Source organism: Rhinatrema bivittatum, chromosome 3 (genome assembly GCF_901001135.1).
Source record: "Rhinatrema bivittatum chromosome 3, aRhiBiv1.1, whole genome shotgun sequence".
In the NCBI taxonomy this organism is placed as follows: Eukaryota; Metazoa; Chordata; class Amphibia; order Gymnophiona; family Rhinatrematidae; genus Rhinatrema; species Rhinatrema bivittatum.
In genome coordinates this window covers 416,060,399-416,082,038 of record NC_042617.1, presented here as the reverse complement: position 1 = coordinate 416,082,038, position 21,640 = coordinate 416,060,399, and the positions used below count along the sequence as shown (strand labels likewise).

Here is a 21,640-nt window from a genome sequence, read left to right as displayed (position 1 = left end):
GTCAAAGCAGAGATTAGAGTTTAGCTCTCTGAAGTTGCGCGTGTGTTCCCGCGCAGGAAAATAAGGGAATCTCCTCAGTCTGTGATTAAGCTGTAGTGTAGTCGAAGACTAGGTGACTGCCAGGGAGGAGGGTGGGTCAGCATGGCTAATTCATCCTGCTATCTACGGAAACACCGTTTATGGTAAGCAAACTTGCTTTTTCCCCACTGATAGCAGGGCTGAATTAGCCATGCTGTCATGGGAGTCCCAAGCTCCCGATCACATTGTGTATGATATATATATTTGTACGTGATCTTTGACAGTGTGGCGGTCACCGTGGATATAAAGATAGAGACTGCAGGATTGCTTGCCCTATCTTCGCATCAGTGGCTGCCTGTTGATCAAGGCAGTAGTGAGATGTGAAAGTATGAAGCGATGACCATGTAGCTGCCTTACAAATGTCTATGGGTTGCACATTCTTTAGGTATGCCAATGAGGCTGCTACTGTTCTGACTTGGTGAGCTTTTAGGCTCTGAATGTAGTTGTAGTTTCTGTTTGTCGTAACAGAATCTGATGCACTGCGCTATCCAGCTGGAGATGGTGCGTTTAGCCACTGGTAATCCAGGTGCCTTTGGGTCAAAGGAGACAAATAGTTGAGAAACATGGGAGTCAGAGTTTGTCCTTTCTTTATAGTATGCTAATGCTCTTTTACAATCTAGAGTGTGCAGTAGTTTTTCCCTATCATTTGCATGAGGTTTAGGGAAAAAGGTGGGTAATTCCATGGTCTGATTAAAATGGAATTGAGAAACCACTTTTGGTAGGAAGGATGGGTGAGTTCGGAGAACTACCTTTTGGTGATGAAATTGTAAATATGGAGAATAATGGACCAAGGCCTGTAATTCACTAACTCTTCGTGCTGATGTTATTGCAACCAGGAATACAACTTTCCACGTGAGGTATTTAATATGTGCTGAGTCCATGGGTTCAAACGGGAAAAGCATGAGCTGTTCCAGAACTATGTTGAGGTTCCACGGAACTGGAGGCTTAGAGATCGGAGGACGAAGGTGAGTTAACCCTTTGATGAAACGAGATAGTAAGGGGTGATTGGATATAGGAATATTGTTAACTGGCCTATGATATGCCCCTATGGCGTTTAGATGAACTCTAATGGATAACGTTGCTAGACCAGCTGCATATAGTGTATGAAGATAATCAATGAGTAATTCAGGTGAGCAGTCCAATGGTGGTACACCTTTGGAAGTGCACCAGGTAGAGTAACGTTTCCATTTATAGCTATAATTTTTCCTTGTTGAGAGTTTCCTGGATTCTAGCAAAATAAATTGTGCCGAAGTGGAAACTCCCTGTTCTGTTAAAAGGAGCCTCTCAATCTCCACGCTGTCAAATGGAGCGATGAGTGCAGCGGGTGTAGAAGCGTCCCTTGATCTTGGCAGATAAGATCTTGTCGATTCGGTAACCAAATTGGATCCATGATGGACAGTCTGAGAAGGAAACTGTACCATGGTTGCCTTGGCCAGGCCGGGGCGATGAGTATCAGTTGAGCTTTGTCTGCTATGCACTTTTGAATTGTCCTTGTTATGAGTGGTATGGGAGGAAAGGCGTATAGGAGGCCTGTCGTCCACGGAATGAGGAAGGCATCTTGAGCGATCCTGAATTGACTTGGTCTTATCGAGCAGAATTTGGGAACTTGAGCATTTATCTCTGTTGCAAAGAGATCTATCGAAGGTGTCCCCCCACTGCATGAATGTGTCTTGGGCTATTTCTGTATTGAGTGCCCATTCGTGAGGATGAAAGATGCGGCTTAACCTGTCCGCTCTTGTATTTGCCATGCCTGGTAGGTAAGCTGCTTGCAGATGTATGCAATTTCTGTGAGCGTGTTCGAAGATTGTCAGGGTCTCCTTGCAGAGGGACCATGAACTGAACCCGCCTTGTTTGTCGATGTAAAACATTGCCACTTGATTGTCCGTGTAGATTATGACCCTGCGGCCCTTCAGGTGGTCTTGGAACACATGTAATGCATTCTGAATTGCTCTGGGTTCCAATACATTTATTTGCAGGTTCTGTTCCGAGATTGTCCATAACCCTTGCGTTTCGTAAATCTCGAGGTGTGCATCCCAGCCCTTGCAAGACGCATCTGTGGTTAAGACTGCGTTGTGAGGAGGGGAACTGAACAATGCTCCTTTGGACAGGGTGGAGTCCAGGAGCCACCAGGTTATGTCCTCTCTCATCTTGGAGGTCAACGATAACTTCTGTCTCAATGGTTGCGACTGTTGTTTCCATTGACATTTCAAGCCCCATTGCAGGCGTCTCATGTGTAGACTGGTGTTGGGAACCATGAAAATAGCCGCCGCCATCATATGGCCTACGACTACTAAAACTTGTCTCGCCGAAGGTCTCTGAATATGGTTCAATCCATGTAGAAGGTGACAGAAGTTTGATAGTCTGTTTGGTAGGTATGCCCGGTTGCAAGTGGTATCCAGGCATGCTCCTATGAATTGTAGCTGTTGTAGGTGTGATTTCTGAAAATTGATCACCAATCCTAATTCCTGCAAGAATTGATCACCCGATGGAGGTGATAGAGTAAGGTGTTTGGAGCTGGGGTGATTATGAGCCAATCGTCCAGATATGGAAAGATGGTTTTACCTTGTTGTCTGAGATGAGCCACCACCACAACCATGCATTTGGTGAAAACCCTGGGTGCAGCAGATAGTCCAAAGGGGAGAACTTTGTACTGGTAGTGTTGATTCTTGTAGCAGAAGAATAGGTAACGCCACGAGGATGGGTGGATTGGAATGTGTAAGCATCCTTCAGATCGATGGAACACAACCAATCTTTGGTTTGAATCAGAGAAGGATTTATTTCAATGATACCATTTTGAATTTCTCTTTGGTGAGAAATTTGTTTAATTCCCTTAGGGACGAAGGCCACCCGACTTCTTGGGTACGAGGAAGTATGGGGAATAAAATCCTACTGATTGGGTCCCCGGGGAAATTTGTCGAATTGCTTGTTGTTTGCTTTGCTTCGCAATTTCCTCCCCTAGTTGTGGGTGGAAACTGTGAATTTTGAGAGTGGAAAGATGAGGTAATATGGGTTTTGTGACAAACTGGAGTTGGTAACTGTGCCGTACTATCTCCAATACCCATTGATCGGATGTTATCCTCTCCCAGGCAAGAATGAATCCTGCCAGGTGGTGCTTGATGCTGTGATGGTGGCTGGGTAACTAAAAAGATGGAGTTGATTTTACTGCAGTAGCCGGCTGTTGTGCCCACTGTCTCTGGTTACGTGCTTTACCTCTACGTTGGTTGGAGGTATTCTGTTGTGGAGCAGGACGCTGGTAAGAAGGGTATGTCTGTGTTCGAAAGGACTGGTAAGACCTGTAAGGTCTCCTACAATGATTGCCGACTAGTAGATCCCATATAACGACGCGTGGGCGAATAGTGGGGTTGTGATGTTAATGATTGTACTGCTAGAGCTTCCTCCTTCAGTTTACCTACTGTGTCCTGGAATCGTTCTCCGAACAGGTTATCTCCTGTACATGGGAGGTTTGTTAGTTTCTCGTGTAAATCTTCACGTATCGAACTTGAGCGTAACCATGCTAGTCTTCGGGCTGCAATGGCTGTTGCAGATGCCCTGGAAGACGTTTCAAAGATCGACCTCAAATGGTGTCGAAAACACTCTTCCATGTCATGAAGAGGCGGAGGTATCTGATCCGCAGTTGAAGACAACATACCTTTTATAGCTTGTATGCAATGATATAGGTATTGTACCATGTAGAATTGATGGTGCATAATTCGGGCATTCAACATTGAGTTATGGTGTATTTTTCTGCCAAACTCATCCAAATATTTGTTGTCTTTGCCTGGTGGGTATGAGGAATGCGATTTCGTTTTCTTAAATCTTTGCATCGCCGACTCTACTACAATTGAAGCATGAGGTAATTGTGGTTTAGAGTATGGTGATGTTTCCTCATACGGAATTTTATATCAGTCTTCCTGGAAACCGCTGAGATTGCGTAAGATGTTTCCCAGGATTTCTGTAAGACGGAATGCAGAAGTTCTTGTGGTGGAAGAGACGTTTGTTCTCCTGGAGTATCAAAAATCTTTAGGAGACCAAGGGTTTCTGATCTAGGGTCTGTCTCTTTTTGGACCTCTAGATGCAGTATTGTACCCAATTTTTCCAGAAATTTTGGGTATATAAGGTCTTCCGGAGGGGAATACGGCTCCTGAGGTTGTTCCTGCGGATCCGATGGGAATCCCATAGATGATGATGGGGATGTTTGTGGTGAAAGAGAATCAAAAGATGTATCCTGTTTATAATTCGGTGAAGTTGGTCGGTTCACTATGGGAGATGTTGGAGGCTCCACCGATGGTTCTCTAGCAGTCTGTCTCTTATGTTCCAAAGAACTGACAGAGGCAAGATTAGACATTTTGAACGATGACTGAAGTGTTTCATAAAATCCTGCTAAGGATTGGGACAATTGATAGAATGTCTTTTTTGTACGAGGGGACATTATTGTACGATCATCTGGTTCTTGTGACTCACATGCTTTAGGTTGCATTGGAGTAGTCAGAGGTAAAGTACTAGATACTTTATGGTCTGTTTCTTTTCACATATTATGTCCATAAAATCCTCTGAAGCTGTAGAAGCGTTAGAGGAAGCAACTTGTATTACCTCTCTGTGGGAGAAGGTATTTGAAGTTGGTACATGAGATGATTTAGAAGTCGAAGGGCTTACTTCCCATGTTTAACTCCTCTTTGCCGACTTTTTGTGGTGGGAGTGCCGTGAGTGCTTATGATAATAGTGTGATGATGAGTCAGTCTGACTTCTACGTGAAGATGGTGATCGCTTTCTACGTTTTATGGTAAACTCTGTCGAAGTAGCTCTCGAAGAAAGGGAAGTACCCGAACCAGGTGGGGTTATCGATGGAGAGGTGGAGGAAGACCTCTGTGAGTGTCCACGTCATCGCTTTAACCCATGCTGTATTATCTGAGATGGGTGTTCCAATGTTTTGTGCGCCGATCTAGACTTGTGCACATATCTTTTTGGTTCCATGCGCACAATAGTTATCGGTGCCGATGTCTCCGGCGCCATGCGCACAAGTGTCTTCAGCGCCATGTTCGTAGCAGTCTTGTGCGCCGATACTTCTTCAGGCGCATAAGGCATCTTAGGCGCACAAGTTTTAGGCGCCAAGTTTTTTGGCGCCAGTGTCTCTTGCGCTGGCGATTCTGGCTCTATGGATTGTTTAAAATCAGATGGCCTTTGCCGGCTCGCCAAGTCCTTACCTCCAAGATTGGAGGACTGAGGATCCCATGATGATGCCCTCTTTTTTGAGGGAGCCGGTAAGATAGCGGTGCCAGGTGACGAGTGAGCCTCCGATGGTTCCGGTGAGGCAAAAAGTTCCTGAAGCCTGTAGGCCCGTTGTTTCAGGGATCTTGGAGACATCCTTGAACAAAATTCACAATCCTCACGATTGTGATCTGGCCCCAGGCATCGGTAACATCGGTCATGATCATCTATGACCGACATTACCTTGCTGCAATATCAGGGTTTAAACCCCAATTCTGACATGTTTAATTTTTTTTTCTTCTCTGAGGAGAAGAACAGCTCCGCATGCAATCCCGCGTGTGGAAAGAACAGACTGAGGAGATTCCATTACTTTCCTGCGTAGGAACACACGCGCAGCCACAGAGAGCAAAACTCTAATCTCTGCTTTGACAAGCTCCGCCTCCCGGACCTGATTGACAGATCCCATGACAGCATGGCTAATTCAGCCCTGCTATCAACGGGAAAGAGAGAAGAATGCCCACTTTACTCATCAACTTCCTGACCAGGATTGTGACAATGAGGCATATAATAATCTTACACTGGCTCAATCCAGCCAAATCTTTCACTTCTCTATTTCTCGGAATTAGTAGAAAATAACATTTAAACTTTTCCAAAAAATTAGTAACAGTTCGTGTATTTTCCAGTTATTTCTAATTTATAAGTCACACTTCTTGTTCTACATTAGATATGCGACTACCTGCTGGCGACAAGAGTAAAGACCCTGGGAGTAAACCAGGGATACTGCAAGTGCACTGAACAAAAGCAGCAAAACACTGGGCCTTAATGAGACTGCCCAGGAAATAGGTGACAAATTCAGAGAAGTGGCATGTGGCAAAAAATTCTATGAAGGGGAAAGACATGTTAATATTTTGGGTATGTGGTTTTTTTGAGGTTGGTTTTTTTTTTTTTTTTTTTACACAAGGCAGTTACTGTCAATGTAGAGCTATTCTGATGTTATTAAAACAGTGCTCACAAGAGATTAACAAACCACTCCAATATTGTTCTATTGCTTGCTGAACAATGATAAAAAAACCCCCAATATTTATATTTCCTGGTAGAAACTGACAGTTTAGCTTCAATTTTGACAGACTGCACGATTACAGTTTAATTAAAAAACCATATTAAACAGTATCTTGGTCTCAAATAGGTGCTACAGCAAGAGAAAAAAAATTCATATATGTTCATAGGAAGCCATTATTTAAATTCATGCTTACCTGATAAAATTAGAATTATCAAAATTTGATATCATTGCAGTAAAATGAGTTAACTACACAAAGCAACAATTTTTATTTTTTTTTTAAGATCTATAGAATCCATTAAAAGCTATGTGACTGTCTCCAAATACATAGATTCATTCAAATGCACTATTGCATCTATATGCATGGGTTTTTGTTTTTTTTTTAAACTAGCTATGCAGTATTTTTGTGCAACTATATTTCTGTTCACCTTTGAATAGTTTATGCTTATAGCTTCTATTCTTAGGCATTTTTAGAAATTGTAAATATAGGTTGTTTATTTTCCAGCTGTTTAGAGGTTCTTTTTAGAATACAAAACGCAAAACAGTGTTTTATCAGTATTTTCATAGCACAAGTATTATTGCTATGGATATCGTTTCTGGATGAATTAAATCCATACATGTGTCGGGTAAGGAGTCAAAACAGAAAAGGCACAAAAACAGAGGGGAAAACCAAAGCAGGCAAGGGGAAGGGTGAAAGTATTAGGGGAAAGTTGTGTTTTCCCCAATTCACACAAGGGGTGTTTTATAATAACAGTAAATGACAGCAAAATAATACCAAACTAGTCCATCCAATTTGCCCAGCAAATGTTTAGGGTTGTAACTGCTACTCCATACAGATTGCCCCCATGGAGAACAGATGAAATGTCATGTTTGGTCAGATGAAAGCTTCATCAAGCCCAGCATCCTATCTCAGATAGCAGCCAATCACAAACATATATCCAATTTCTTACTATTCACTCCCAGCAATAAGTTACGAGTCTTCCAAAGTTAATAACAGTTTATGGACTTTTCTTCCAGGAACTTATAAAGAAACAAGGAAAAACATAGAAGTGAAGGCAGAAAAGGACCAAATGGTCTATCCAGTCTGCCCATCAAGCTTATGGTAGCATCTACTGTGCCATACAGATCACCCCCATACTTATCAGTTTCCCAGACCATCAAAGTCAGGGCCCTTGTTTGCTGTCTGAGTCCAATTCCCCGTTACCTCTTGCCGTTGAAGCAGAGAACAATGTTGGCATTGCATTCAAAATATCCGGCTTATTAGTTAAGGGTAGTAACTGCCACACCAAGTTACCCTCATGCACTCTATTCTTCGTTTCCATCCTCTAGCCACAGTATTTATTCCATGCCCCTTTTAACTTTTTTTACACTCAGGTAAGCTAGTTACCATGACCACACTCACTGGCAACAAGTTCTACAGCTCAATTGTATGTCAAGTGAAAAAAAAAAACCCTCACAAACCACACTTATTCCAATTTGTTTTAAATCTACTACCTGTTTTGAGGAGTGTCCCCTAGGACTGAGAAACTACTACTTACCTGATAATTTCCTTTCCTTTAGGACAGTCAGATGAATCCATAACAAGTGGGTTATGCACTCCTACCAGCAGACGGAGACTGAGCATTTTGAATTCACAGTACATATACCCCTGCAGTGACCTCAGCCCACCAGTATTCACTTCAAAAGCAACTGTGAACAGACTAGCAAAAAGCTCAATTAAAAATAGATAACCATGTCAATACTCAGCCAATAGGCAACACTAAGCTCAAATAAGAACATAACACTAGTATAAGGACTGGAGTAACGCTTACCAGTAATCCCTATGACATGTAGGCACATAGGAGGAGTAAAATACAACAAGGGAAGGAAGCTGGATTCATCTGACTGTCCTAAAGAAAAGGAAATTAACAATGGGATATACCCAAGCTACTCCCAAATAGGGTAGTAGGCTGCCCGCAGTCCAGTCAAAAATCGCACGCAAAGGCCACATCCTCCCGGGCCTGAACATCCAGGCGATAATATATGGGAAAAGTGTGTAAGGAGGACCAAGTCGCAACTCGGCAAATATAGATGGGAGACGACAAACTAACTTCTGCCCATGACACTGCCTGAGCCCGAACTTGACTAGGTAACTGCTTCCCAGCATCTATGTATGCAGCCGTGACTGCCTTGTTTATCCAGTGAGCTATTTTAGCCTGCGAGGCTGGCTCTCCCTGTCTAGTACCGCCATGAAGGACAAACAGGCGATCCAATTTACGAAAGGCTCAGTAACCTCCAGATTCCTGACAATATGCCTCTTGACATCCAAGGGTTGCAACAGATGATACTCCTTTGCATCTCTCTCTTTATCCAGAGACGGCAGGGAGATGGTCCGATTCAAGTGAAACTCAGAGACCACCTTCGGTAAAAAGGAAGCTGTACTGCTCCTGGAGAAATAGCTCCTGACAAAACAAGGCCTGCAGTTCAGAAACCCTACACATCGAACTATTTGCCACAAGGAACACTGTTTTCAGATTAAGCAACTGCAAGGACAAAAGTACACAGCAGTCCAACCGTAGGGCCTACCAAAAAATCCAAGACCAAATTAAGATTCCATAGGGGCAGCGGAAACTGCAAGGGAGGACGAAGATGATTCACTCCTTTCAGAAAACGGGCCACATTGAGATGAGCCAACAAGGATCCACCAATTACTTGACCCCTTTTTTTTTTTTTTTTTTTAATACAGGCGCGCAATTAGGTGCCTAAAAAAATGTAAGCATCCAACACTTATGCGCACTCACCTAGGCCACCAAAATGTAAGTACACAGTGTTACTTGTGCGCCAACATAAGCGTGAGGCCACGAGGTGGTGATTAATGTGGGGGCTCAGAGTTCAAGGCTTTACTATGTGCCCAAAAACTGGACGCACAGCGAGATGATCACGCCGGACTGACAAGCGGGCAAAAAGCCATTGTGGCCTAGCACACGGCATGCAGCGCAAAGCCTCGGAGCAGGGCATAGCCTACAGAGGCTGCTCAACCCGCCAGGCTGCCCATGTCCTCAACCTCCCATGGAGCGGGACGAACATCGGAATGGCATGCCGAGCTCGGAGACTAGAAAGAGGAGGAAGCCCTGCATAGTAAAAAACAAAACAAAAAAAAAAAAAAAACCTCCCACTAAATTTCTGGGGGGGTTTTTTTGGTTTTTTTTTTTATTTAAACTTACCAGAGCTCAACCTTACTTGGCTGAGCACAGAAACAGTCTGTGGCTGCAGGGGGAGAGGGCACGTGCCGTCACCGCTGCACTCGGCTTCTTGCACACACTGCCTTTCAGCTACTCAAGCAGCTAAGTCCACGCCGGCAAAAAACCAGCTACCAGACCAAGGCGCACCTCTGAGGGACCATGAAAATCACCTCAGGAATTTTCAACTGGTATCACTGCAGGAGAAAGGGAATTAGTTTTCTTTCCTGAATTCTCCTTTTTAAAATTGAAGCAATCCCCAGTGGGGAGATACACATCCACCATCTGCTGGAGACGGAGAATACTGGCAGGCTGAGGTCACTGCAGGGCTATATCTACTGTAACGTCAGCTTGCTCCGTCTCCATGTGCTTTAGGAGTTCCTAACCCACTTGTTCTGGATTCATCTCACTGGATGCTACAAAATAGTGTTATTTGAAGGAGCAAATAACTAATCTCTATTTACCCATTTCATCTCCACTTATAATTTTAAAGAGCTCTATCATATCCCCTCTAAATGGTATCTGTTCTATCCTCTTAACCACTTTTGTTGCCCTTCTCTGTACTTTTTCTGCTATATCTATTTTGAGATGGGGTGACCAGAAATGCACACAATACTCAAGATGCAGCCACAAAATGTTCTCCATTTTATTCTCCATTTCTTTCCAAATAATTTCCTATTGTTGTTTATTTTCTGCTGCTGCATACTGAGCTCAGAATTTCAACATACTATCCACAATGATTCCATGATACTTTTCCTGGATAGTTATTCCTAGTGCAGAGCTCATCGTTTATCTAAAAATTAGGGTTGCTTTTTCCACATGTGCATCACTTTGCACTTGTCCATGCTAAATTTCATCTGCTATTTAGATGCCCAGGTCTCCAGTCTCTCAAGATCCTTCTGTAGTTCCTAACAATCTTCCTGTATTTTAACTATCCTAAATTTTTTAATATCATTTTCAAACTTTGTTACTTCATTTGTTGCTCCCCATTCTGCAGAACAGATTCCTGAGGCACTCCACTATTCATCATTTTCCACTGGGAAAGTTGATCATTTAGTCCTACTCAGTTTCCTGTCTTAACCAGTTTACCAAACCATAGCGATACGACGACTTATATCCCATGGCTTTTTAGTTTTCTGAAGTCTCACATGAGGGACTCTATCAGACAACTTCTGGAAATCTAAACATGATATAGACTGGCTCTCCTTTATCCACATGCTTATTTATACCTTCAAAGAATTCTGATAAGTTAACACAACTTGCCTTTCCTAAATCCATGCTGGCTCTTTTGATTAAGCCATTTATCCACATTTAAAGTAATTTTGTTCTTAAATTATAGCTTCCACAATTTTACCAAGCATGGAGGTCAATTTTCAAAGGCATTACACTGAAATACAAATATTGCCACATGAACTTCAAGATCTTTTTCCTAGGTGGCAACTCCCACTACAGAGCCCAGGATTATGTACCTGAGGTTGGGATTATTTTTCCCTATGTGTATTACTTTGCACTTTTCCATATTAAATGTCATCTTTCATTTAGAAACCCAGTCTCCTAGTCTCATAAGGTCCTTCTGCAGTTCCTTGCAAGCCACTGTTTTAACAACTTTGAATAATTTTGCGTTTGATCACCTCACTTCCCCATTTCCTTTTCCAGATCATTTATAAATATGTTAAACAGTGCAGTTTTGTGGTAGTCAGCTAATGATCTTTCTCCATTTGGAAAAATGTCCTACTTTGTTTACAGTCTATTAACCAGTTATCAATCCACAAAAGGCCACTAGTTTGTCCCATGATTTTTTTTTTTTTTTTAAATTTCCTCTCATAGGGGACTTTGTCAAATGCCTTCTGAAAATCCAAACATTCCATATATACATCCGCTCACTTATTTGCATTTTTATTTACACCATTAAAAAACAAAAAAAAAACCCCTATATGAATTGTTCCCCATTAAGCCAGTTCTGTCTATATGGCAAGTGATTTTGTTTTTACAGAATACCTTCAACCATTTTGTCCAGCACAGACTTATCAGTCCATAGTTTCCAAGATCAACCTTGGAAGCTGTTTAGGGTTGTAAATGCCATGCCATGCATGTTACCCTTGTGCAAATTCTGTTCAATGTTGTAACTGTCATTTGGTGTTCAGGTGATAGCTCCTAACTGGAACCCAGTACTGTGCACCTGTAGATAGGATTATTTTTCCCTATTTGCATTACTTTGCAAATATCCACATTAAATTGCATCTGACATTTAGAAGCCCAGCTTCTTAATCTCATAAGGCCCTTCTGCAATCTTCACAATCTGCTGTTTTAAGGACTTGAAACAATTTTGTGTTATCTGCAAATCTGGCCATTTTACTTGTCATTTTTTTCCCCAGATCATTTATTTGCCTGTGCTATTTATTTAAATAGTCAAGTCCTAGTATAGACCCCTAGGCCACTCCACTAATGACCTTTCTCCATTTGGAAAGCTATTTATTTATTTTATTTAGGTTTTTTCTATACCGGCATTCATGAACAGATCACATCATGCCGGTTTACATTAGAACAAGGGGTGCATAGAACAATAAAACTATAACTGGTGCATCAGGGTTGCAGTTACAATGAAACCTCTGTTTCCTATCTTTCATCCATTTACCAAGCCATAATAGGACACTGCCTTTGTTCCTATGACCTCCCAATTTACTGATGAGTCACTCATGAGGGACTTTGTCAAATGCTTTCTGAAAATCCAAATACTCCATGTTAACTGGCTCACCTTTATCCACATGTTTATTTACACCTTCAAAAAAACAAAAACCTAGTAAATTGGTAAGGCAAGACTTCCCTTTGCAAAACTCATGTTGCCGCAACCCCATTAAACAATGTCTATTTACATTTATTTAAAGACTTTTTTATACAGGTATTAGTGGGGACATCATACCGGTTCACATTAAACAGCAGGTTTGAAAGTACATAATAACAGGGAGAAAACAACTGGGGAGGGGAATCACACAAGTACAGAGAAGAAATACAGTGCAACAACAAGAGAAAACAAGAACCTTAACATAAGGTGAATGTCCAATATTGTCAGAATAGGTGACAGTATAACATCATACATGCAGGCCGATCCAATAAACTGGCGTGGAAAACGCGCACTCAGTGTTGCGTGCCGCTTTCCTAACACGCGTCCAGCCACCTCTCCTGGACATGCGATCAAATATTTAAATGAGGGCTCAAGCTGCCAAGGAGGTGCTAGGGACAAATGTGTTCCCCCTTGCACGTCCTTGGTAGCGGGCACCCAGGAGAGGTGGTTATCAGCAGGTTAGGAAAAAAGGATGCTCAATTTTACGAGCGTCTGTTTTCCTAACCTGTGCACAGTCACCACAATATTTATGAGTTTAACAAACATTGCTTAACCTGATATACTATAATTTTAGCCCCTGATGCAGCCTAGTAGTATGGACGAAACTCAGCCTGAGTCAGACATATGTGAATTTATCCTGTGAATTTGGGCATGTTTTCAATTTGTTAAATTGCACAACGAATTAATGTTTCCCTACATCTAAGGAGATTGGTCTATTTTTGTTGTTAAATCAGGAAATATCCTCACAATTTGACCCATAAATAAGACTGATACATTTCCAAACTAATTCTTCATAACGAGACAAATCATATTCAGAATGAAAAGAAATGAACAGTGTTACTCTTTCAATAATTTCATATGTTGAGGAATCCAAGAAAGTGAACAATTCTACTTGAGCTGTTACAGGTTGATTCATTTGAGCAGTAAGTAAAAAATTACACCTTATTTATAGGTAGGAGAGATTCTTGAGAAAAGCTTCTGTAAGCTATCTAAAATAACAGGCTATAATTCCCCCACCACCTTTGGAAAATTCAAGAAATGCAAGTTCAAGCATCGTAACCTGTCTTTTTTTTAAATAAATTCCACTCTACTATGAATATTCCCCACAATCCTGGATAAGAGAAGCTTGAACTCCTTTAACCCCACTGACTTGTCTCCAATGAGGAGATCTTACTGACATTGAGTACTATCTGAAGTCAGGGATTCAAGTTTTATTTGAAATATCGTTTACCTTTATACATATTCAGAAAACGCAGTTCCAAACTTCACCATAAGGTCCCAAAATGCCTCTATCGTGACTACTGCCAGTTTCTATGGGAGAGATCTGCACCAGCCAGATGTTCCACAGGAGGGGAGCAACCTCCACCTTCCAAAACTGGTGCTCCCACATCTAAGGCTGAGGTGCCGCTTTTTCTCTCAACAATATCAGCTCTTCTACATAATAGGCTCTTCCAAAATCAGCTCCCTCAGAATCAACACGCCGACTGGCCTCATTGGACTTACAACAGCAAAGCATCCAGAGTAGAGTTTCAAGCTATTGGCAAAGGTCAATCGTCAAGGGGGATGGAAGATGATAGTTCCACAGCCGGCAAAAACTCTCCCCTGTTAACGCCAACAGGACCCATCGCCCCATAACCAAACGCAGCTACCACTAACTGAGGGGATGGTACACTGCCCTGGGGAAGATAAGGGCTCTGAGGGAAAGTCCTTTTTTCTCCTTGCACTTAGGAAGCATTTTAAACCAGGAAATGCATAGAAAAGAATCTCTTAGCAGAAAGCAGCAGAGTGTGGATTCTTCATGCCAGGAGCATAAAGGTGACTGCTAAAGATGGTGGCGCACCAGAAAATTTGCTGTTGCCAGGTGCGCTAGAACACAGTACACCCTCCTATATTACCATGGGAGCACTTTCTTTGATGCAAAAAGTCTATCAATTTTATGCTCACAGCAACTCGATCCTTAGAGAGAAATTAAGCTGAATCCATCCCTTCAAATAATCGTCTAATCTACTAACAGCAATTACAGTTACAATAAAATGTGATTGAAAAAAATATTTTCTGCAAGAACATTCAAAACCATTTTCTGCATGCAAATTAAAATTAACGAGAAAACTTCTGTTTAAAGAATAGAAATAAGGAAGAAAGGACCACCATGCTGTAAAAGCCCTGATAAGTACCATCATTTTCACAGCAAGAATTCAAGTTACACAAAAACTGGACCTTTAAAATACAGATAAACCCCCACCAAATACAAAATAGAAATGTGTCAACACAAACTGTACTGGAAACCAGAATTCCGATTATTATACAGTGCGACAATGTAAATACAGAAACATCACCATTCCTTGCAAAACATCAAGCAATAAAATCAAAACATCCAAATGTTTTAATATTACCAAAAAAGTATTTAAATACAATACACACAAATTACACCCAATAATTAAAACTAGTAAGGATTAAAAAATCTCCTGTTCTCCATACCTGGAACCTTTTGATTTCCACTCACCCTGAGATCATCAGATTGGGAGAGGTAGGGCCACAAACTAATCTCCTCTCTCTCATTCACACACGCATACTAACATTCATTCTTTCACACTCTCTCTCATATACATGCCAATGCTCTCATACACACAGGCTCTCTCCCGCACGTGTGCCTGTGAAAGCCTGTGTGTGACCACATCAGGCCCTAAAACACTAATACACCAGCTTCTGGGCACACACAAGCCAGACTGCTACAAATCCCTAAAGAGAAACTACATGCTGGTAAAAAATACTGCACCTCAGTCACATAAAGAGCATCAAAGACAGACCCTTACCTAATACAGAATAAGGGACTACAAATTAGAAACAAACATGCAGGCAAAACAAATGGAAGGTCAGGGAAACCAGACTCTGAAATACTGAAGAAAAAGCAAAATATGAATATATAATAAGTGCACATTCCCAAAGATGGCATATTCCAATTGCTGAAAGGCAAAATTTTTATTGTTTACTTTTGTCGTTTGATCTTATTTTTCTAATTGATTGGTCCCAGAATCTTTTTCCCCCCTTGTGTCTTTTCCTTATTCCAATGTCTCTTATTGTTTCTTCTCTCTCCTCCTGTCTTCTTTCCTTCCTCCATACACACACAGGCGCTCTCTCACATGTGGGCTCTCACACAGTATCCCACTCTTGCATGCTCTCTCACAAACACCCACATACTGACACCCACTCATATGCTCTCTCACATTCAGGCTCTCGCTCTCACATGCTTTTACACACAAGCTCCCATTCCCCCTCAGAATCACACAGGCTTTCATTCTTACATGCTCTCTTACACACAAGCACACAGGCTCTCTCACATGTAGGCTCCCACTCTCATATATACGCAGGTTTCAAGTTCCCCCCAGACACACACCTTCTCTCTCAGTTTTATATTGCCACACAAACACACAGGCTCTCACATGCTCTCTCTCATATACAGAGTCCCACTCCCTTACATAAGTACACACACAGGCTCATTCTCACATACCGACATAACAGAGGCTCCTTCACATTCTCTCTCTCACACTTAGGATCTCATTCCCTCACAACCGCATGCAGGCTCTCACTCCCACATGCTCTCTCTCTCTCACATACAGGCTCTTACACTCATAGGTTACCATTCTCTCTCACACACACACACAGCCCCAGGCAGGCTCCTCACTGGAACCGGAAGGCCGCCAATGGATCCAATCCTGCCTGCAGCCACGAAGAGGTGCAGGCCCATGAGGCCACCAGTGGCCGAGGAGACTGCCTGGAAGGCTGCCAGCAGCTGAGAAGAGGAAGGAATCTGTTCTCCCGCTGCTCCTCGTGTGTCTGCCCCCTGCTATTCAAAACTTGTGGGGCTAGCATTTCCTCTATACTGATCTTGTAATGCATGAGATCAGCATAGAATGCATCCTGGTCGCACGTGGTTTGAAAGCTGGCATACTTCGAGAAGCGGGAGAATGGGCTTCTTCCTCTTCTTGACTGCCAGTGACCTCCCAGACCACTTCTTTCTTTGGCTGCTAGTGGGATGGGCTCTGCTAACGGCCTCCTGGTCCTGTTCATCTTCTTGGCCACAGGCAGCCTAGAGGGCCTCTTCTTTTTCTTGGCCACCACTGGAAAGAGGGCTGCTGGTGGCCTCCTGATCCTGCTTCTCTTCTTAGCTGCCAGCAAGATGGAGGGTCCACCGACAGCCTCCTAGTCCTGCGTCGCCTCTTCGCCACCAGCAAGATGGGATCCGCCATCGGCCTCACGGGCCTCTTCCTCTTCTTGGCCGCTGGCGGCCTTGCATGCCTCTTCCTCCTCTGTGTTGCGCTCTCCTGGATGTGCAGTTGGTGGTGCACAGCACACCTTGTTTTAAAGTTGGGGGATTCTGTGCGCTATGGACGTTACGCCCATGCTTCATGCCGCCATGATGCTCTGCCCCCTCCTATAAGTTTTTAATCTTGAGGAAAAAACTGAAAGGAGCAATCCAAACAAATTTCTTTATTTTATCAAGGTCTCCCTTTTTATAATTAAATGCTACTGCAGTAGTTTTCCTTAGCATTTGGCCTCCAATACTTATGTCAAATGTTAGCGCACTAAGATCACTGTTGTCAAGTGGATCCACCACTTCTCTCTTTCATCAGGTCTCGCATTCCACTGAGAAAGATCTAATATAGTTTCTCCTCTCATTGGTTACATGATCAACTGCTATACAAAACAGTCGATGTTATCTAGGAATGTTACCTCCCATTATTGTGTTGCACATTTTACTAGCCGAGTTGGTGGGATATAAGAATAGAAGAGATAAGGATATGAGCAATGGGCCTGAACAGTTGAAAAAAAAAAAAAAAAGAGGAGATGGGCCTGGGGAAGAAGTAATGGGGGAGTAAATAATGGGTGTAAAGAGGAGTTCAGGTGGCACAGGGAAATTGAGAGGGAACTGGGAAACTGGAGGGGGAGGTTGAGAAGGAAGTGAGATTTTGTTTTTAGAGGGGAGAGTCACAACTCTCACCTCCTCATTCTTGGCTAATTTGTTTTAGTTATCTGGGGTCATGTGAATTTTGAAGTGCTAAAGTGGGATCACGTTTGTTAAAGGTTGGGGAAGCCCTGCATTAAGGCTATTCATGTAAACAAGGAGATATGTACATATTTCATTCATTAGTACAGAAGTTTGCAAAAAAGCTAGGCAAGAAATGGCATCAACTGGCAACAGACGCTAATGGCACTTGATGCCTGGTGGCTCAACAATATTGCTGCACATGAATATGAAGGAAACTTGGATTTGATTCTCAGACCAGGATGGCAGGGAATGCTATTGAGGCAATAGTCACAGCCTCTAGGGGGGAGGAGTCTCAGGCATCATACAACACTGACACCTAAAGGTCAATAAGCATCCATACTGGCAGAACTTCAGAGACAGCTGCAGTTTGTGGCATCTGGTCAAGGGACTATTGCTGAGATGACTAGGCTGATTTAGAAGGGGCATATGAAAATGAGGAAAAAAAGAATCCTAGGTAGCCACAAATGAAGGCTCATTGGGGGGGGGGGGGGGCGCACAGCTGATTGGAGATCAGTTGTGCTGAAGTTGAAAACCTAAAAGGGCCAAAACACCCAAAAAGCGTGATGTTCTTACAACGCACTCTGACCGCACCTCAGTAGCAACTATTCAATATCCTCTTACTCACCTATGAAAACCTTTACTCTGCAGCTCACTACATCCCTCCTTATGCACTCTCCTCATCAGGCAAATCACTTTTATCTATGCCCTTCTCTTTTACCACCAACTCTTAACTCTGTGCTTTCCCCCTGGCAACACCATATGCTTTGACTAGGCTTCCTGAGTTGGTGCATCATGCTCCACTCTTGATATATTTAAATCCAGGTTTAAAAACCCATCTTTTTGAGGTTGCTTTTAAATCTTAACAGAGTATTGTCCCGCTTACAGCCTCATTAAGTTTTAACCATTTTCTTAATAAATGAAATTCCCCAAGTCTCTTTTGTCCTGTATATTTGTCTTGATTAGACTGTAAGTTCTACATAGAAGGGACCATCTCATATTTTTTTTGCAGTGCGCTATAGAAGTGTCAAGTAGTAGTAAACCGTTCCCTGTAAGAAAGAGAAAAGAAGTGTTGAGGGAACCTAGGGCATATGATACGTGGGAGCCAGAGATCACTAAGTTTGCTGCTGTTTGTGGTACCAATCTGAATGAACAATTCAAAAGTTAATGGGGAAGAGGGAGATGAAAAAAGGATAATCTTAAAAGGTCAGTATCCCTAGAAGAAACTACGCTGAAAATGGACAAAATCATGATGGCTATCATTACACTACTGTAGATTATCTTTGGCCCTATTTCCATTTCTCCACTATTCTGCTTTGCATCAAGAAGTATGCTATAGCTGATGCTCTACTTCTTTCTAAAAAAAAAAAAAAAAAAAGTTAGAGCTCAAATGTTTTACAGTACTACAATAAAGATATCACCATACAGCAGTATTTCTCAGCCACTGCTTTCAGAACTGATCAGGTGTGCCACAGAAGAGTCACCATTGCCCAATACTCAGATTCAGACCAGCACCTTGGCTCTGCTCTCAGGACCTCATAGCAAAAGGAGTCACCATTGGTGGCACAAATATATAGCAACTCCTTTATGAAAATATTATGATCATGCATGCGTCTTCCTAGCCTCAGCATAAGCCCTGCAGTGTGGTAATTAATGGGCAGCTTGCAGGGCATGGATAGCAGAGTTCTACTTTGTGTGGCATGGAATGCACCTCCACAACTTCCCCCACCCCCAGCTTCCTTTAAGTCCTGCTAGCCTCTTATCCCCTGGCTGAGTAAGATATCAAGAAAGTGCACTGAATGCAACTCTTTCTGAACACTAGAAACAGCAGCAGTAGAGCAGCGCTGGTAGACACATGCAGCAGCCAAAGTAACTAATCCAGCCGGCTGCTGGCATCACATAGATTTCCATCATCCCTTGTACTTGTATACAGAGGGAACTGGCCCACTGTATCTCCTCTCTCTCTCTTCTTTTTTTTTTTTTTAATTTTAAAACAAAAGAGTCTGATGGGACTTTCAGTGCTTCCCTAGCTCTTCTTTTGACCACAGGCATCCTCTCCAAGTCAGCACTGCCTGCCTCGTGTAGGGTGATGTGCTTTAGGCTTGAAAAAGTTGGGAAATATTACCATAAAGAATGCAGGGATTGTGACATATACACTGTGGAAGTTAGAATTTGTTATAAAAAAATTTAACTTGGCCTGGAATAAATGTCTATTGCATTTATAAATCTGTTAACACCCAATAACACCCTTTGCAGAGATTAAATTCATCCAAGCTTCCTGTTGCACATTTCAGTGCCACAGGATGACAGCATATATAGCACATAGTTAGCTTCCTGCGGCACTGAAATATGCCTATATAGTACATGGTTATCTTCCTGATGTGCATACAAAAAGTTTGGGTGAATTTAAACTCTGCAAAGAGTTACTGGGTGTTATCTGTCACATGTATGAATTTCTGACTTGTGCCACACCAAAATAAAGTTTTAGAATAAATATAAACTTCCAGTGTACACATCACACCCCCTGCATCATGTATGGTGATAACCTTACTTCAGCACTGTAAAACATTTCTGAGCTATAATTTCCATCTTTAGAAAACAGGATGAACATCAGGTGTAACATTTCTTGATGCGAAGCAGAATAGTTAAAAAGTGAAAAAGGGGGCCAAAGGTAATCTACAGTAGTATGATAGCCCTTGTGGTTTTGTCCATCTTTAGTCTAGTTTCCTCTAGTGATATTGACCTTTTAAGATTCTATTGGCTCTTCCCTTCACCCTCTTCCCATAACATTTGTATATTCTGATTTGTGCCTCAGATCGCAGCTTACCCACTGACTTTTCATGTGCCCTCCAAGTCCTCTACACGTCTCAGATATAGAGGAAACTTGACTAAAGATGGACAAAACCACAAGGGCTATATATCTATTATGTTATTAAAAAAAAAAGCCTTACCTCTTGGTCCAAGCAAGTTGTCTATATAAGTATTCACCGCTTTATTGAGCAACTCCATTTTTAAAACCTAAAAAAAAAACAAAAAAAACTATACAACTGTTTTTATCCTAGAAACTGCCCAAAACGCGCCGTTAAGTCTTTGACTGAAGTGGAAGAAGCGAGGAGGGTGTGGGGAGCTGGCTCAGAGCCGCGTACTCTTTCCAATGCCAATGACGACCCTGTCCCGACCCTTCCAACCTCTCCCTTCCCGGCGCTACAAAACGAGCAGATCGAGGGGGGGCTTTTAAATCCTCCCCCAGGAACTACATTTAGAACCAGACATTTTGATGCAATAAAAAGTCGCACTTTTGACACCGAAAAGAAATACATTTAGCAAAACGCCGGCAAAGTGTCATAGCAGCAGATGAAAACGAACCTGAAAGAATCAAACCGGAGTGACGCGGAACAAAAGTGAAAAAAAGAGAATGAAAAGGGAAAACAAAAAAAATAAAAGGAAAAAGACCGCCGGCGACTCGTCTATATAAGAGGCGAGAGGCGGGGCGACAAGGCTGACATCACTCGCGCAGCCCGTGGGACCAGAGAGGCAAAGTACAAGCGCCGGGAGCAAAAGAGCAACGTTAGAAAACCGCTAACTCTGCACCGCCTCGGGGGGGAGGGGAAGAGAAGGGCGGAGCATCTCCCCTCCGGGACCTGGCCACGCGCTGCCCGCGCCTTGCCTGAGTGCGCGGGCAGTGAAAGGCCGCCGAACTGCCTCGTCGGATCACTTACACTCCTCTGTCCGTCACCCATCCCAGCCCCCTCCTCCCTCCGCACCGCTACCAACAGCCAGGATGGGCTCAGCCTCTGGACGCGCCCGTCTCCGCGCCCCCAGGCCGCGCCTCTCCGCCGGCCCCCCAGCCTACCGGCGCGCGCCGGTAGGGTCGCGTGACTGCGAGGTGAGGCAAGAGGAGGCGGCGATAGGCTGTCGCCTGATCGGCCGTTCGTAGGGCGGCTGGATTTGTGAGGATGCCGGGAAGGCGATGGGGGGGATCTCGGAGCGGCGGACGGGCAGATAGCGAAGAAAAGGTTCCCCCCGTCCCCGCTTATTGATGCAAGGTTTAGAACAATTTTGGGGCACAAGTAGTAAAATGCGCGAATTGTTTCGTTTCTTAATATTCAGTTAAAACTAAAGTTTTGCGACCTTTGGAGTATGCATCTTTATATTTTACTTTCACTTTTTTTTGTGAATTTTAAGTAATAATAGAA

The 21,640-nt window shown here is 42.9% G+C and overlaps 1 protein-coding gene across 2 annotated transcripts in view; it reads right to left on the bottom strand.

Moving 5' to 3' along the window:
- Positions 1–21,232, bottom strand: part of ELOVL5 (ELOVL fatty acid elongase 5) — a 124,428-nt gene extending 103,196 nt beyond the window's left edge. Inside the window, exons 1-2 of one of the 2 annotated variants that reach the window (XM_029595714.1) lie at positions 21,164–21,232; positions 20,396–20,462 (exon numbers count right to left, since the gene is read on the bottom strand). In XM_029595714.1, the coding sequence (XP_029451574.1) occupies positions 20,396–20,462; positions 21,164–21,184 (88 nt within the window). In that variant the 5' untranslated portion in view covers positions 21,185–21,232. Of the gene's footprint in view, positions 1–20,395; positions 20,463–20,810; positions 21,113–21,163 lie in introns of those variants that run through there. The other variant, XM_029595715.1, reaches the window with a different exon arrangement.
- Positions 21,233–21,640: the final 408 nt, after the last annotated feature.